We start from the raw sequence: 16,934 nt of genomic DNA, 5'->3' as shown, positions 1-16,934 counted from the left end.
GTTGTTATAGTAACGTCCACGTTTTAATGACAGTATTTGATCAACTTTGGTATTGCTATACTTGTCTATCATTCGACAAAGCCGGTGGTACTATCGTTTCTAGGTCCACAACGGTGCCAATTATGTTTTTGACAGTGAAGAAATATGATTAATCAATGCAGAGAATCGGCATCGCTATTCTTCTATCTTTATCCACTGTCATTATAACGTGGACCTCACTATAGCTTGGTTGTGACGTCAAGATGGGTGGATTTGGCAAGTAGATGTTGGCTTCAGAGGCTAGACTTCCCAGCATGTCTATTCTATAACTGGTCTAAGCTTTAATCATTGCAAGAAGTCGATGTTTTTTACTACCCATCGATGTTAAACAGGATAAACATCGGTGCGTCTTCTATCGATTCCTATTCCCCCCTAACATCATAGTATTTTATCGATAGTCGATATTTCAGATTCCTGTTGAAAACCAACCAACGATATCCGATATGAAATATCGATATAAATAGTGTAATAAATACTGCAGACGATTGACTGATTTGTGATGAGAAAATTGTTTAATATAAAAATAAGTTAGTAGTTTTGGATTTTAAGATACTTTTGTTGTTATTTCGTTATATTTTCAAGTACTCTGTGAAAGGAAACTTGATAAATATTTTCAATTAAAAAACCGTAGGTAAGTTCTCCATTCTATTTTAGTTTTGAGGTTACGTTTTGAACGGTTTATTCTTTGACCGTACCGTAACTTATATTATCAACTATTTTATATAATATTATTATAGTAACGGTCAAACGGTGTATTTATGTTGCAATCTATTTAGGATGATCACTAGAAATAATTGTCGTTGACCACCTATGCTGCACTTTAATTTAAAATAGCATAATATGCATGGACAGCAGATTCAAGCTTTGAGACAGATATTTTATTTATACTCTGTCCAAATTCACATGAGCTCTGAAGGATTAGGCCGACCCTCCTACTACTCACACACACAAGCGCAGTCTCCTTTTGTGTGTGTGAGTAAAGGGACGGTCTTCAAACCTGTATACTACGTAGTATACTGGGACCGATCCTATTTATAATTACGATAAACGACCTCGACAGTGATGGTTCAACGCTATTGTTTGCGGATGATGCATCATTGATGTCATCTGGCCGTGACCTTCAGAAGGTATTGGAGATGTCAGCCGAACATCTGCGGTCTTCAACTTCATGGTTCCTGGCAAACCGATTCCAGTTGAATGCAAACAAGACCCAGCTTGTCAAGAAATCTTCCTGGTGATCAAGACCCTTTCAAGCTGCTGGGTTTTGTTCTGGACAATAAACTCAACTAGGCCAGCCATATTCAGCATGTGACCACAAGACTGTCCAGAATTTGTTTTCTGCTGCTGAAGCTGAGGGGTCATGTGACTGAGGCCTATTTAGTCATGGTGTATCACGCGCTCTTCCACTGTCACGTTTCCTATAGCCTACTCATGTGGGGTCATTCAGCAAAGGTTGTGGACATACTGAAGCTGCAAAAACGGGCTGCCCGAATCATCACCGCAAGCGATTATCGCGCACACTGCAAGCCCCTTTTTGTTAGACTTGGTATTCTAACAGTGATCTGCCACTTCCTACTTCTCTGTCTAATGTATGTCAAGAGTAACCAGCAGTACATGTTGACTCGGACTGATGTGCATGAACATAACACCAGACATCGAGAGCTGATTGATATTCCCAGAGTACGCCTCCAGAGATCACAGGTGTGCTTTAGGAGTTCGGCATTGCGATACTTCAATAGCCTGCCTATAGGAGTAAAACAGTTGGATTTAAGAGCGTTAGAGAGAGTTGTATCCAAGCACTTGAAAAGCAAGGCGTACTACAGTGTTAGTGAATATAAAAGAGTGATGATTTGTCGGAAATACTGTCTTGCTAAACATGCCTTATGTATGTTTTTGTTTTGTGTATTGTATTCTATGATTTTGACGCCATCGATCCCATATTATGGGTAAAGGATGCAAATTTAGGTATAAAGGTATAGTATATCAATGGCGCAGGTAGGCCGGGCGTGTGTGCCTGCGCGTGGGGAGCGAGGGTCGGCCTAATCCTTCAGAGCTCATGCGAAATTGGACAGAGTATAGGCCCATAGTCTTGATGCTGGATTCCGCAGCCCATATAATGAAGTGTCCAATTGTTTCCCGTCTACAATAACTTTCGAACGCTTTGATCAATCAGCCTCAAATTTTCAAGACATTACTCAAACCTTTTATCAAGTTAATTATCGAACATAAGTGACTAACTACATCATCCTTTTTAAGAAAAGGCTATAGCAGGATAACATTAAAAATGCATAGATATAATTATTATTATTATTTATGTATTAAGATCATAAAACGTTTGACCAAACCAGTTGTCACCTAATACATAGTGAAGCCCAATAATTTTGCGAAAGTAATAAAGACGTTTTACGCTGAAATTAATAATAATAAATTTATTTCCATTAAAATACAAATAAGCAATTTAATCAATAAAATGTACATAATATTCAAAAACAATATACGAAATTTACTACAAATATAAATAAATTGGATTTTTTCGGAAATAAACCTACTCAACTATGGGAAACCCATGCAGGTGTAGTAGTAATACATTCAGAGTGGGGGTGCAAATACATTGGGTAAGTGAGCTCACATATTGTTCGAAACTGTGTTTTCTATATTATGTCTTCCAGTCGTTGTGATCCAGTTTTTAATAGCGCATTTAAATTTTCTTGAGTTTTCTATTATCTTGATTAAATTGTGGAGTTTTGGTGCTTGGTGGTTGAAGTGTCGTTGGTATGTTGCCTTCCTAGTGATAGGGAAATGACCTCTCATGATACGAACTTGACCAGTAAAAAGGTTCGAAAAATACGTATTCAAAATTTGAAGCTGATTGATCATTTCTTTCTGGAGAGCTATTCTAGAACATACAAACAGACGGAGACGGACAACGACTTTGGCCTTTTATAAGTCAATAGTGAGAACTCGCTAACGCTCGTTGAATAAGTTTCATTTATATTGTCCAGCTGTGGACAACGTTGATAAAGTTTTATTTGGTAACGCTGCATAACTCTTATCTGACAACGTTGCACTTATCTATTCCAATTTCCATCGGACTATTTCCGTGTGGTTGACTTTAGTCTTGAAGATTTTTTCTTGTTGGTTTTATAATGTATTTTGGGGCGTTGAATTCGACTATGAAATTTCATGACAAGCCAGAGGGAGGCCTCAACCCTAAACCCACTCAAATTTTGGACATTTTTAAATTTATTTCTTGTAAGAAAATATCATTACTCCAAGTTGTATAAAGTGAAAGTAGTGAGTTTCCAGAATTTTCAAAAATACCTTTAAAAATACCCTTTTTTAAATATGTAGCACATAACCCAGAATCTGGCGCGACTACTCAAATAATATATCGGAAATTTTATTGTCTTTAATTTTGTAGTGAATGTTTATTTGAATTTCCCAAAATAGATATAAAAACGACGAGAAAAATTCTGCCGGAGCTGTTTCCTGAAAAATGACCATTTTACTGGACTAATAGTATAGTTCCTATTCATATATTCGTTTTCAAAAAAGTGTACTTGGTTTTTCATTTTCTTATAAACATATTATATTCTATAAAAGTTGTAATGTCAAAACTGCATCTTAGTTAATGTGAACCTTTATTGCTTTTCCAGATAAGTGAGATGAGTTGGTGTCTGAGGCAAGTATCGCAATGCGTGCAGAAGTTATGGGCACCGCAAGCACAGCAGGTTCGATACCGTTATCATAAAGATAAGTTGGAAAAAGGAAAATTCATCAGACGATTCGGATATGAGGAAAGTTTACTTCAACGAGGTCTTCTACCTCATGTTGATGGACCGAGACTGCCCATGCCTATCTATGAACCAAAAAATTCATGGTCCGAATCCAAAGCACTATTTGGGCAAAACGATTATATAGATATCCTAGGAAATGAAAATTTGCATCCTACAAGAACACACTACCAAACTGCATCCTGGTTGAGGGGCGTCAAAGGAAATGAACTGCAAGTGCTAATTCGAAAAAAGAAGTTCGTAGGCAAAGGAATATTTCCTATTTCCAATCCCTTAAAATGGAGAAATTTGAACAAACGCGTCCAATACTTGTATAAATTTATGAATCGTAAAACTAATCAGTTTGTTTTCAATAAGGAATAACTTAGCAAAGTTTCTTACTAGAAACAAAAAATATTGTAGCGATAAACTTCCAGAAATGTTTATAAGTGTATAAAAGTTGAATTTTCAATTTGTTTGGGAAGTACAGTTGAAGTTTAAATACTTTTAAACTATAATCATCCTATTTTCTCAGTGTCACAATAATTGTTATTCTATGGGACATAAATGATTATATATCAATATTTTATTTTTTTCTCTAATCCTTCAAATATCAGTAAGACCTGAACTGGATCATGTAAAACTTGAAAATTTCTTAGTAAAAATAATTGGAAGCTTGTTTTTTAGTTGAGGCCACAAGTGGCTGGTTGCCATGAGTTACTGGCAGGGTGTAGACGTTACAGGCTACTGCCAAGCCACTGCACAAGAAGTCGAGAAAACGCATGTTTGTCATAAAATTCCCCTTTGAACTTTTATAACACTTTGTCATGAGCCTTTAATACTACAGTGAGGTCCACGTTATAATGGCAGTGAAGAAAGATAGGAGAAAAACGTTGCCTCTCCATTTTTCCACTGAGTGTACACAGCTGTTACTCAATTCGTCCCATTAAATTTGATCTAATAATAATAATAATCATCATTTCCTTGATAAAATAATCAATTTAATGTCAAATTGATGAAGAAAGTATATTTTTTCATAATTTGATTCAAAAATTTGCTTTCATAACTGAGATCAGATTTTTATTTTTTAGAAACATGAAATGGCGGCTAATTTAAAAAGCTGTGATACACCAATCTAAATATCAAAACAACAGAAATTGAGTAATTTGGTCGGTATTCTATCCTAATTTCTTTTAAAAATAATAGAAAAATAGAAATCCTATTCAAAATAAGTAATTTTAATGGAAATAATTCTGAAATAGGCTAACCTTTCAATATTATTTATACCGGTACGAGTAGGTCTAACCTATACGTGTAGGCTAACTGAAGTATGGATGAAGTCTAGAGGAGCGTACAGACTTTCGCTCTGCTCCGCAACCGAACGTCACTCCAGCAGAGCGATTGATGATCGACCGGGGAGCAAGAGTGGAACGCGAGAAGAGCTAACATCTCCCATAACGTTCATGATCGGTGCGAGTGAAGTGCGGAGGCGGAGCGATTGCGGTGCGATGGTGGTACGAGGGCGGAGCGGGTTGGAGGCGCGTATATCTGTAGGCAGCTTAGGATGGTTATTTATCAACTTTTAAAATGTAATTTCAGGTATTTTAATTTGTTCTTCTCATACGGTAATGTCTAAAAATTGTTTCAAAAATACATTCTAAATCAATTATACTTGTATACTACAGTATTTTGATAGAATGAAGAAAAAAATGGCGGCTGAGAATTGTCTGTCTACTTTTGCACAGTCACTGTCAAAAGTAAAAATAAAATATTCTGGCTAACGGACAACATTGCAAAGCTAGAGAGAGATAGCGCTATCTGTTTTGTTGTATGATAGAAAAGGACAGCAACACTATTGTCAATCGTACACTGCCATTATAACGTGGACCTCACTTTATATTTCCATTTTTTCAATATTTCTCCCTTCTGTCTCAAATCTCTTGTTATGGTATTTTTGGACTGGAAATTAATGTGTTGTGTGGAGAGTGAAAACTCAACCCTACTTTGAAATTCGTCATCTATTTAAATTCGAGGAGAAATAATTGAGGTTCGCCTGTTTTTGTCCTTATCATTATAATTTTTTTATTGTGTAGTAATAATAGAATTAAATAATAAATAAATTCCTGGGTACTTTTCAATCTTGCAAATTAGAACGTCATTATTAATAATTTGTTTAATCTCAGTACCTTTTCCTTTTTTTGCTGTAACGTTCATATAATTTTCCTTCACTGACCAACCAAAATAAATCAAATCAAATTCAATCACAAAAAATTATTCATGAGCTGTGGTTGGTTTTCAGTAGTTGAATAAGTCATAGGCCAAATCCAATACACTTTTTAAGCAAGGGAATTATACAGAAAAAATGGAAATTCGCATCCCATTTACTTACTTTACTTTAGTTGGCTCTACAGACCTGGGTGGACCTTGGCCTCCTCAACACAATGCCTCCAATCGTCTCTTCTCTGTGATCTTTGCCGCCAGTTGTTGGATACGCCCAGCACACGCAGATCACCTATTACATCATTTATCCATCTCGTTCTCGGTCTGCCTCTCTTTTTCGTCCCCATCATTCGTCCATCCAGCAGTCTAAGTTATGTCCTTTCCATATTCATTCTCACCACATGTCCAAGCCATTCCATCCTTCTTGCCTTAATAAATCTTACAATATTTCCTTCCCCTATAGCCTCATCGATTTCGCTGTTATGTCTGGTTCTCCAAACCCCTTCATCACATAGTGGTCCCCAGATCCTTCGATACATCTTTCTCTCGAATGACTTCAGTGCTCTTTCATCCCTGCTCAGCAGTGTCCATGTCTCTGCTTCGTATGTCACAAGCGGTCGGACTAACGTCTTGTACATTTTCACTTTGGTTGCTCTTGATACTATTCTACTCTTAAAAATCCTTTGATTTCCAAAATACGCTCGATTGCCCATCATAATTCTGCTAGAAATTTCTTGGCTAGTCTTATTGTCGGCTGTCAGTGTAACTCTAAGATACTTAAACTCACTGACACCTTCAATGCTGCAGTCATCTGATTGTATCAAGTTGTCTACATGCCTTCTTCTTTCATTTGCAGACATTCTCATATACTTAGTCTTTCCAATATTAATTTCTAGACCCAGCTCCCTTGCTTCCTCTTTCATTGTGCTGAAAATCTCTTTCAACTTATCGCATCCCATTTGAAAAAAAAATTAAATTTTGTTTGTAAGTTGTATTATTGAATAGCCACAACTCGACCGTGGTTGTCGGTTTGCAGTTGCAGTGGACTGAATGCCCTCATCTAAAACATTGTTCGAGCTATTTTAAGCCACCGGTTGTTTGAGAGAACAAATGTTTGCTGAAACTAAAAAACACGTGAATGGGATCAATGGAAAGGCAATTACAAGGTGCAGTCTCTCTATCACTCAGACTTGTTTCTGTATTTATAGAATTTGAAAATTGTCTTACTATTCAAATGTAATTTCCATTACTTGAATAGACTTAATTCGATTGAACTTAATTAATTCGATTTCCATCCACGATTACTAACGAAGATGAAATAGATAAAAAAAAATGAAATCGATTAATCAAGCTTATAGATAAATCACTGAAATTCCACAAAATTTCTTGAAAGAATCTCGCTATATTATATTAGAACCTTTTTCAAAATAAATTAAAGCAGCGTTTTTGTGTATTGAGGCAATTTATGGCACATGTTGGTTTTGAAAAAAGAAATGTTGGAGGTTTTTAATTTATTTAATAAATTTCAAATTGATTTGTTCTCTGTACGAATTCATACATACAATATCATAATATTTTACAATAATAAAATAGGCATAATAAATTGTACAAAAGAAGTTCAGAAGACTAATGTCTGACCGTAAGCTTGTATTAAGAAAATAAAAAAAAAATACTTTCATTACATCACTGGGATTACTATCATTCGATAGGACGTTTTTCATTATTACAATATTCATTAACTTGAGTAGACCGCACGAAAATGGTCAGATGAGAGTTGATAGAACATTGTCAAATCTGATTTATCAACTAGCCAAATTAATTTGCATTTCAATAATACACCTTACGCATTGGTAACGTTTATGGCCGGTCCACACATAACCGCACCGAGCCCGCACCGCGGTACGGCCGAGTGTCGGACGTACTACGGCGAGTGAGAAAACAAATGCTTTCAAACGTGTAGGGACACATACTACCGCAACGCGTCAGCACCGTCACCGTGTTTGTTGCCCGAGCCGTGACCGCGCCGTCACCGACTAGTTCAATTTACTTTTTGACGGTGCGGGCTCGTTTAACATAGAGAATGAAAAACTTGTTGAAGAGATACGGAATTTTCCAGTTCTGTATGATCAAAGTGATAAGAAATATGGTTGAACGGAAAAATAAGTTAAACCAAAAGTAAAAGTATAACCAAATAAGTTAAGCCTAAGGTAAAATATAGATAATATAATAAATTATAAAATAAACAGCAAAAAGTATAAAAGAAGGAACCCGTTTCTGTGTCTTAAATTGTGAAAGAAGATAAGATAAGAAGAATTTTATTGCTGATATATTTCCGATGACTGATTGTGTTATTGTTATGCACCGAAATATATACCAGCACTATGGTTCTCATCTTCTGTGTCTACAGGTAATTAGTTTAAAATTGAAAAATATAAATTTAAATCAGATGTAACAAGCTTCAATAGTTTAACACATTCAGAAACCAGACCACACAGAATGAGACGGTAGCTCTACAGAACTGAGACACTGCTGCCGCTCGGCTGTCGCACGAATATGTGTGTTCTCCTACCACCATCACCGTATCGCGGGCGTAGTTCTGCCGTACCTCGGCACGGGCTCGGTGCGGTGATATGTGTCCCGGCCTTTAATGGGTGCGGGGGGTTTATACCAGCTGTTCCAGTTTCCATCGGACCATTTTTGGTCTACTCTAGTGAGCTCCCAGGATGAAGAACTCGCTCATGAAATACTGATTTGTTATGTTTGAAGGGACGGATTCAAGGTTCCAAAGGTTCAAAGAACCTAACACGTCAACCGGAGCTCATTGTATGTCCCAAGTAGCTAGGTCAGTTGGGCAAACCATTACCTGTGTCCTTTACAAGATCCAGGAGTTTTTACCTAAAGTAACATCCCATTCATCACCCGGTTGCTTGCAGCCAAATAGGCTGCAAGGACAAGAGCCCTTCTCCTTGCCCCTATGCTTGGCAATCTCTTCAGACTGATTGGTCCTCGTGACCTACGTGAGTTCCACTCCTGGCCTTTTTTGTAGGTCCTTCCGCTGAGGGAGGGGTCTCGCCAAATTACCTCTAGGGCATTTTATTGTCTTTTTTCTTTAGGGCTACTTTTAATATAGAAATAGAAATCACAGTACATTTTAAAATTATTTCAAGACTTGGAAATGGCATTAATGTCCGAAACATGTTGTGATAATATAATTTGAAAGGGTACTGTGATTTATATTTTTATTTATACCTCTAGGGCGCCTGGCCACCCTAGACTGAGCCTCTTGACCAAATTTGTGCTTGGTGTTTCACCCATCTCTAGTCTCTTGGGTTTTTTCTTTTTGAACATCCGGAACTGTGCAGGGTCAAAAGCTTCACCTCTCTCAAGAAGTTTTGCCTGAATGGCCCCCCTTCTTTGAGCAGTGATGAGGTTGTTCTCTCCACTCGCTAACTGCTCGGTTGGTCTTTTGCATCCTTAGGAATTCCTGCGGATTCTTGCTTTTCTGAGGTGCTCGCCCTCCCTCTCCAGTTGGGATGGTGTGATTGAGCTTACGTCATCCATATCGTGATCAGCAGAAACCTTCTCAATGTTGGTAGCCTCTACATAAGAGTGCAACGGAACCTCCTGTGTTTCTGAAGCACCAATTTCAGATTGAAGAACCTGCCCTGATGGGGTATTGGTCTTGTCAATGTCGTAAGTCAATAAAATACAGAACATAAATACATAAATGATAAGTCAATATATTTTCTTTTCTCTCCAAACCTTATCTCGACGCTCGTGGTTTAGAACATAAATAGGCACATGAAAAGTCAATACATTTTTTTCTATTCTCTCTAAACCCCATTTCGACACTCGTAGTACTCTCTGAACTCTTCATTTGAGTACGCGCATATGGACAGCAGCTCCTTCTTTAATTGTTCTCTGAATTTTGTACCAGTCATTTCTTTTATATGAGCTGGTAATAAATTATACAACCGAATACCCGAACTCCTAACACCTCGCTCATACATGGTTGTCTGGTGTGTGTCGTCTCTTAGGTTGTTCCTATATCTTGTTGGGTATTGATGGAATGTTCCGCCTGTATTAAATTCATGTATATTTTTCTTAATGAAGCAGATTGTTTCGAAAATATATAGGCTTGGGAATGGGAGAATTTGAAGTTTTTTGAAAAGGGGGCGACAACTTGTTCGAATTGATTCTCCCATCATCACTCTCAATGCCCACTTCTGCATTCTGAACACCTCAACTACGCAGCTTGAATTTCCCCAAAAAATGATGCCGTAGGTCAGGTGTGAGTGAAACAGTGCGAAATAAACACTTCTAAGAGCCCTAGAGTCCAATATAGCTTTCAAATTTCTCAGTACGAAAATTGCTGAGTTCAGTTTGTTTTTGAGGTATTCTTGGTGAGGTCTCCAAGAAAGGTCAGAGTCAATCACCACTCCAAGAACTTTTATATCGTTCACGGATTCTATTTTATAGTCTCTGATACTTAAATTATTTTCTCTGGTAGTTCGGAATGGAATTTCTTTAGTTTTGTTGGTATTTAACAACAACATGTTAGCAGATAGCCATTTTTCTAAATTAATAAGGGCAGTCTTACTCTCCAATTCCACATTGGACTGACTGCTGCTTTTCAGTAGAATACTCACATCGTCAGCATATAATACACTTTTAGCTGGTTCAAGATATGATGGCAAGTCATTAATATATATAATAAAAAAAAAGCAGGGGACCCAGTACTGACCCCTGGGGAACCCCGCTTCTCGTCTTCATCCATTCTGAATGGTACTCATGGGTATGAGAGTCAATGACTACCTGCTGATACCTCTCGTTGAGGTAGGAAAAAAACCATCCGAACACGGCGCCATAGAATCCATACAATTGCAGCTTTTTTAACATGATCTCTACATTGATAAGGTCGAACGCCTTTGAGAGATCGGCTATCAAACCATTCACTTTGGATTTTTATCAACAGATGATAATGCCTCATCTACAAAAGAGAAGAGAGCATCATTTGTGGAGTAGCCTGGCCGGAATCCAAATTGGTTAGAGGACAGTAAGTCTATTTGTTTGAAGTATTTTCTTAATCGTCTTAGCACGGCATATTCAAAGATTTTTAGAAATATAGGAGTATTAGCGATAGGTCTATGGTTTTCAGGAAGCTCTTGATTGCCTTTTTTGTAAACAGGAATTATTTTCGATAATTTCAGTTTAGATGGTACGTAACCCGCTTTCATGGAGCTATTGAATATAAATGTTAGTGGCTTGAGGATATGTTCTGCTGATTTTTAACTAAGTAATTTGATAAGTTGTAACAGTCGTAGGATTTCTTGTTTTTTAGTGATTTGATTATTCCTCTAAGTTCTTCACAGCTCAATGTATCGAAATCTGTAAACTTTGTATTTCTTTGGTTACCGGCAATTTCAAATACTGATAGAAAATCATCCATGCCATTCTTTTCTAAGTGTGCATTCTGAATTTTAAGTGGTGTGTTTATGAAATAATTATTCAGGATATTGGCAGCTTCTCTTCCGGTTTTGATATTTCCTGTTTCATCAGCAATGCAAGTCTCTGAAGTTGAATTATTGTTCTTTGACGACTCGAATTTTACTAATTTCCAGATGGCTCTAGCTTGATTTGAGGATTTATTTATGAAGGCAGTGGCGGCCATTTTCTTTGCTGCTTTCAAAACTTTTCTGTATATGTTTCTGTAAATTTTGAAATAAGGTTCTAAGCTAACACATCTAAGTCCTGTTGTTGTGGTGATATAGGTCGCTGAGTCACTAAAGGAGGGATATTTAAAAGTGTGCTCAGAGTTTTCATCCTCTCACTGGATATCCTTATGCCTGTTGTAATCCAAGAAAGCTGCTCTTAATTTCTAGACCCAGCTCCCTTGCTTCCTCTTTCATTGTGCTGAAAATCTCTTTCAACTTATCGCATCCCATTTGAAAAAAAATTAAATTTTGTTTGTAAGTTGTATTATTGAATAGCCACAACTCGACCGTGGTTGTCGGTTTGCAGTTGCAGTGGACTGAATGTCCTCATCTAAAACATTGTTCGAGTTAATTTAAGCCACCGGTTGTTTGAGAGAACAAATGTTTGCTGAAACTAAAAGACACGTGAATGGGATCAATGGAAAGGCAATTACAAGGTGCAGTCTCTTCATCACTCAAGACTTGTTTCTGTATTTATAAAATTTGAAAATTGTCTTAATATTCAAATGTAATTTCCATTACTTGAATAGACTTAATTCGATTGAACTTAATTAATTCGATTTCCATCCACGATTACTAACGAAGATGAAATAGATAAAAAAAATGAAATCGATTAATCAAGCTTATAGATAAATGACTGAAATTCCACAAAATTTCTTGAAAGAATCTCGCTATATTATATTAGAACCTTTTTCAAAATAAATCAAAGCAGCGTTATTGTGTATTGAGGCAATTTATGGCACATGTTGGTTTTGAAAAAAGAAATGTTGGAGGTTTTTAATTTATTTAATAAATTTCAAATTGATTTGTTCTCTGTACGAATAATTCATACATACAATATCATAATATTTTACAATAATAAAATAGGCATAATAAATTGTACAAAAGAAGTTCAGAAGACTAATGTTTGACCGTAAGCTTGTATTAAGAAAATAAAAAAAAAATACTTTCATTACATCACTGGGATTACTATCATTCGATAGGGCGTTTTTCATTATTACAATATTCATTAACTTGAGTAGACTGAACGAAAATGGTCAGATGAGAGTTGATAGAACATTGTCAAATCTGATTTATCAACTAGCCAAATTAATTTGTATTTCAATAATACACCTTACGCATTGGCAACGTTTATGGCCGGTACACACATAACCGCACCGAGCCCGCACCGCGGTTAAACAAATGCTTTCAAACGTGTAGGGACACATACTACCGCAACGCGTCAGCACCGTCACCGTGTTTGTTGCCCGAGCCGTGACCGCGCCGTCACCGACTAGTTCAATTTACTTTTTGACGGTGCGGGCTCGTTTAACATAGAGAATGAAAAACTTGTTGAAGAGATACGGAATTTTCCAGTTCTGTATGATCAAAGTGATAAGAAATATGGTTGAACGGAAAAATAAGTTAAACCAAAAGTAAAAGTAGAACCAAATAAGTTAAGCCTAAGGTAAAATATACATAATATAATAAATTATAAAATAAACAGCAAAAAGTATAAAAGAAGGAACCCGTTTCTGTGTCTTAAATTGTGAAAGAAGATAAGATAAGAAGAATTTTATTGCTGATATATTTCCGATACATGACTGATTGTGTTATTGTTATGCACCGAAATATATACCAGCACTATGGTTCTCATCTTCTGTGTCTACAGGTAATTAGTTTAAAATTGAAAAATATAAATTTAAATCAGATGTAACAAGCTTCAATAGTTTAACACATTCAGAAATCAGACCACACAGAATGAGACAGTAGCTCTACAGAACTGAGACACTGCTGCCGCTCGGCTGTCGCACGAATATGTGTGTTCTCCTACCACCATCACCGTGTCGCGGGCGTAGCTCTGCCGTACCTCGGCACGGGCTCGGTGCGGTGATATGTGTCCCGGCCTTTAATGGGTGCGGGGGGTTTATCTCAGCTGTTCCAGTTTCCATCGGACCATTTTTGGTCTACTCTAGTGAGCTCCCAGGATGAAGAACTCGCTCATGAAATACTGATTTGTTATGTTTGAAGGGACGGATTCAAGGTTCCAAAGGTTCAAAGAACCTAACACGTCAACCGGAGCTCATTGTATGTCCCAAGTAGCTAGGTCAGTTGGGCAAACCATTACCTGTGTCCTTTACAAGATCCAGGAGTTTTTACCTAAAGTAACATCCCATTCATCACCCGGTTGCTTGCAGCCAAATAGGCTGCAAGGACAAGAGCCCTTCTCCTTGCTCCTATGCTTGGCAATCTCTTCAGACTGATTGGTCCTCGTGACTTACGTAAGTTCCACTCCTGGCCTTTTTTGTAGGTCCTTCCGCTGGGGGAGGGGTCTCGCCAAATTACCTCTAGGGCATTTTATTGTCTTTTTTCTTTAGGGCTACTTTTAATATAAATAGAAATATAAATCTCAGTACATTTTAAAATTATTTCAAGACTTGAAAATGGCATTAATGTCCGAAACATGTTGTGATAATATAATTTGAAAGGGTACTGAGATTTATATTTTTATTTACACCTCTAGGGCGCCTGGCCACCCTAGACTGAGCCTCTTGACCCAAATTTGTGCTTGGTGTTTCACCCATCTCTGGTCTCTTGGGTTTTTTTTCTTTTTGAACATCCGGAACTGTGCAGGGTCAAAAGCTTCACCTCTCTCAAGAAGTTTTGCCTGAATGGTCCCCCTTCTTTGAGCAGTGATGAGGTTGTTCTCTCCACCCGCAAACTGCTCGGTTGCTCTTTTGCATCCTTAGGAATTCCTGCGGATTCTTGCTTTTCTGAGGTGCTCGTCCTCCCTCTCCAGTTGGGATGGTGTGATTGAGCTTACGTCATCCATATCGTGATCAGCAGAAACCTTCTCAATGTTGGTAGCCTCTACATAGAGTGCAACGGAACCTCCTGTGTTCCTGAAGCACCAATTTCAGATTGAAGAACCTGCCCTGATGGGGCAGATCCCGATGGGTTAGAAGGCGAGGCAACTTCTGTGGGGTTTGGTTTTTTGTTGTTGTTTGTGTGATTCCCACGACCAGCTAGGGAAGTAGAGACGACCAATACAGAGCAGCACCGCATGTCCAGACAAGGCTGAATACTACAGGAGGGCGCCTGGTATCCAACAGGCACCCTTAGAGTCACCATATAAAAGGCCTGGTGCCATCCACCCATCAGCACGGTCCACATCACACCTTGGGTTGGCCTAAGAAAAAGTAAGTATATGGCCAAGGAAGGCCTACAAATAGAAAGAGAAAAAAAGAATGACACACAACCAAGTCAATGGAAAAAGTGCCATTTTAAAAATGGATAGTTCCAAAGCATATTAAGATGGAGAAGGGCTTTGGAAAGGGGGTCCCTTTTAGTTGCCTGCTACGACTGTGAGATACTGTGGGTGTATTCTGGTTTTCAACAAATTCTTGAGTCCGATGTTCGACTCAAAGCTCCCCCAACCCACAGGGGGCTGATTTAGTAATCATAGTGCTATCCTTACTCTAAGGCTTAACTCACACTTATGCGACTCAGGTCGAGCGAGAAGAGACTCTCTATTTCCAAATGGTGACACTCAGACCAGTCGACTCTATAGTCTCCGCGACTGTCACCATTTGAAAACACATGCTCTCGACCTGAGTCGCGTAGGTGTGAGTTAAGCCTAAGATAGAATTTTATATTTGTACATTGTTGGCATTGGTACTTGGTTTACTCCGTATGGGCAAACTAGTCACAAGCAAAATTCAACAGATAGTCAGTGTGATAACTCCCAGTCAGCTGGAAGTTATAAAAATTATTTTCTAATGCAATTTCAATGTTATCCTGTTGTATCCTCAAAATAACAAAGGTGTGAGTTTTCATTGCCAACAAACTCTACCTGTATAATGGTTAATGGTAATCTGTATAAAGCAATAAAGTACCCAGACACACTATCAAATTAATGAATTTATAGGTTATGTGCTTATGCGTAATAAGTGCGTAAGCCGTCTCTAGACGCTCCTAAGGAATTGCACCTTCAGGGTCGAGCCGCATGAAGCGTTTTGGCACTGGCGGCGAACGAGTCTGCAGGGCTGAGAGCTCTCCGATATGCTGATTATCAGCTGATGGGGCTGGCTAAATTGACTTCACAATGATAAAGAGATCACTTCTTGTTGGATTGATAAGGTTCCAGAGAATTAGGAAATATTCTTCTTTATTTACAGGTAGACCAATATTTAATTATGTTCAATTTTTGGCAAACCGTAATTAGCTATTAAAAATTGATTAAACCAAACTAAAGTTATCTGAGTTATTTTACTGTAACATAATTAATATGAGTGTTCAGCCTAACCTAACTTTTTATGACTACTAAACGTTTCAATGATATTGCTTTATTTGCTTATTTTATTGGAGTAATAAGCTAGAATTTCATTTAAGAGTTATTTTCTATATCTTAATGAGAAAATAACTATGAAGTTATTACGTAACTATTGTTGAATCTACTTTTAAATATCTTTGAAGTCTTCTGAGCTGCTTTTAAACTTCCCTCCACAGCAGGCGGTCTTCATAAAATATTTTTTCCTGTTTTGGGCTCCAAAAACAAATATTTTCTCTGTTATTACTGTGATACATGCTAAGCATTTTCAAGATAGGTGAATTCATAATGAAGAATATTTTTAGTACATTCATATGATATATTTAATATACATAATCAGTGAATTTATTGTTTTAATTATTACTTTGTCAAGTTGGTATGATTCGAGCATGATGCTACGATAATTTTGTTGACGTTTTGGACCTGAGAATCAGAGTAAAGAAGTAAAATATTATTTTCTGTGTAATTATTTAATTTTTTACTCTCTCCTCATGGCTGAAGTCAACTGTGATTTTCCTACGGAATCGCTTCTTCCTAAGAAAGAGACTGGAGTAACTTCTTTTCTAAATAAATTCCCAAATTATGACGGAAGAGGAGTGACAATTGCAATATTTGATTCTGGGGTTGATCCTGGAGCTGCTGGTTTACAGGTCAGTAAAATTGATATTGGATATTTTTTTATACCTTATGCAAAATTTATTATTCTTTCAATTGAAATACCGTACTGTCTTGCTTATTGAAATTTCTATGTACTTCGGTTGAATTAGATACATACCGTTCTATGGATGTTACATCCTACAGTAACTCACCGGTAGTAAAATCAAATAACTACGTTACTATCTATAATTTTTATGACAAACAGGTACGTACTAAAATATA

General features: G+C 37.3%; 3 protein-coding genes across 6 annotated transcripts in view; 2 read left to right on the top strand and 1 right to left on the bottom strand.

The window, feature by feature from the left end:
- Window positions 1-484: 484 nt before the first annotated feature.
- LOC111047019 (39S ribosomal protein L51, mitochondrial) lies at window positions 485-4,450 on the top strand. The gene is made up of 2 exons (XM_022332681.2): window positions 485-670; window positions 3,696-4,450. The coding sequence occupies exon 2, from the start codon at window positions 3,705-3,707 to the stop codon at window positions 4,194-4,196; it is 492 nt and encodes a 163-aa protein (XP_022188373.2). The 5' UTR covers window positions 485-670; window positions 3,696-3,704; the 3' UTR covers window positions 4,197-4,450.
- A 4,790-nt stretch (window positions 4,451-9,240) lies between these two features.
- LOC120350245 lies at window positions 9,241-15,214 on the bottom strand. Of its 2 annotated transcripts, none has more exons than XM_039422827.1 (2): window positions 14,618-15,214; window positions 9,241-9,653 (listed from the first exon to the last, which is right to left on the bottom strand). In XM_039422827.1, the coding sequence occupies exons 1-2, from the start codon at window positions 14,897-14,899 to the stop codon at window positions 9,507-9,509; spliced, it is 429 nt and encodes a 142-aa protein (XP_039278761.1). In that variant the 5' UTR covers window positions 14,900-15,214; the 3' UTR covers window positions 9,241-9,506. The 2 variants fall into 2 exon arrangements, with proteins under 2 accessions (XP_039278761.1, XP_039278767.1); XM_039422833.1 differs by having other exon boundaries at window positions 9,241-9,692; window positions 14,657-15,214.
- A 442-nt stretch (window positions 15,215-15,656) lies between these two features.
- LOC111047027 (tripeptidyl-peptidase 2) overlaps window positions 15,657-16,934 on the top strand; it is a 45,993-nt gene continuing 44,715 nt past the window's right edge. The window contains exons 1-2 of one of the 3 annotated variants that reach the window (XM_039422413.1): window positions 15,657-15,903; window positions 16,557-16,705. In XM_039422413.1, coding sequence (XP_039278347.1) covers window positions 15,831-15,903; window positions 16,557-16,705 — 222 coding nt within the window. In that variant the 5' untranslated portion in view covers window positions 15,657-15,830. Of the gene's footprint in view, window positions 15,904-16,448; window positions 16,706-16,934 lie in introns of those variants that run through there. The other 2 variants (XM_039422429.1, XM_039422422.1) reach the window with 2 other exon arrangements.

Source organism: Nilaparvata lugens, chromosome 1, assembly GCF_014356525.2.
Source record: "Nilaparvata lugens isolate BPH chromosome 1, ASM1435652v1, whole genome shotgun sequence".
In the NCBI taxonomy this organism is placed as follows: Eukaryota; Metazoa; Arthropoda; class Insecta; order Hemiptera; family Delphacidae; genus Nilaparvata; species Nilaparvata lugens.
Note: the sequence above shows the minus strand (reverse complement) of the source record. Positions and strands in the feature narration are given on the sequence as shown.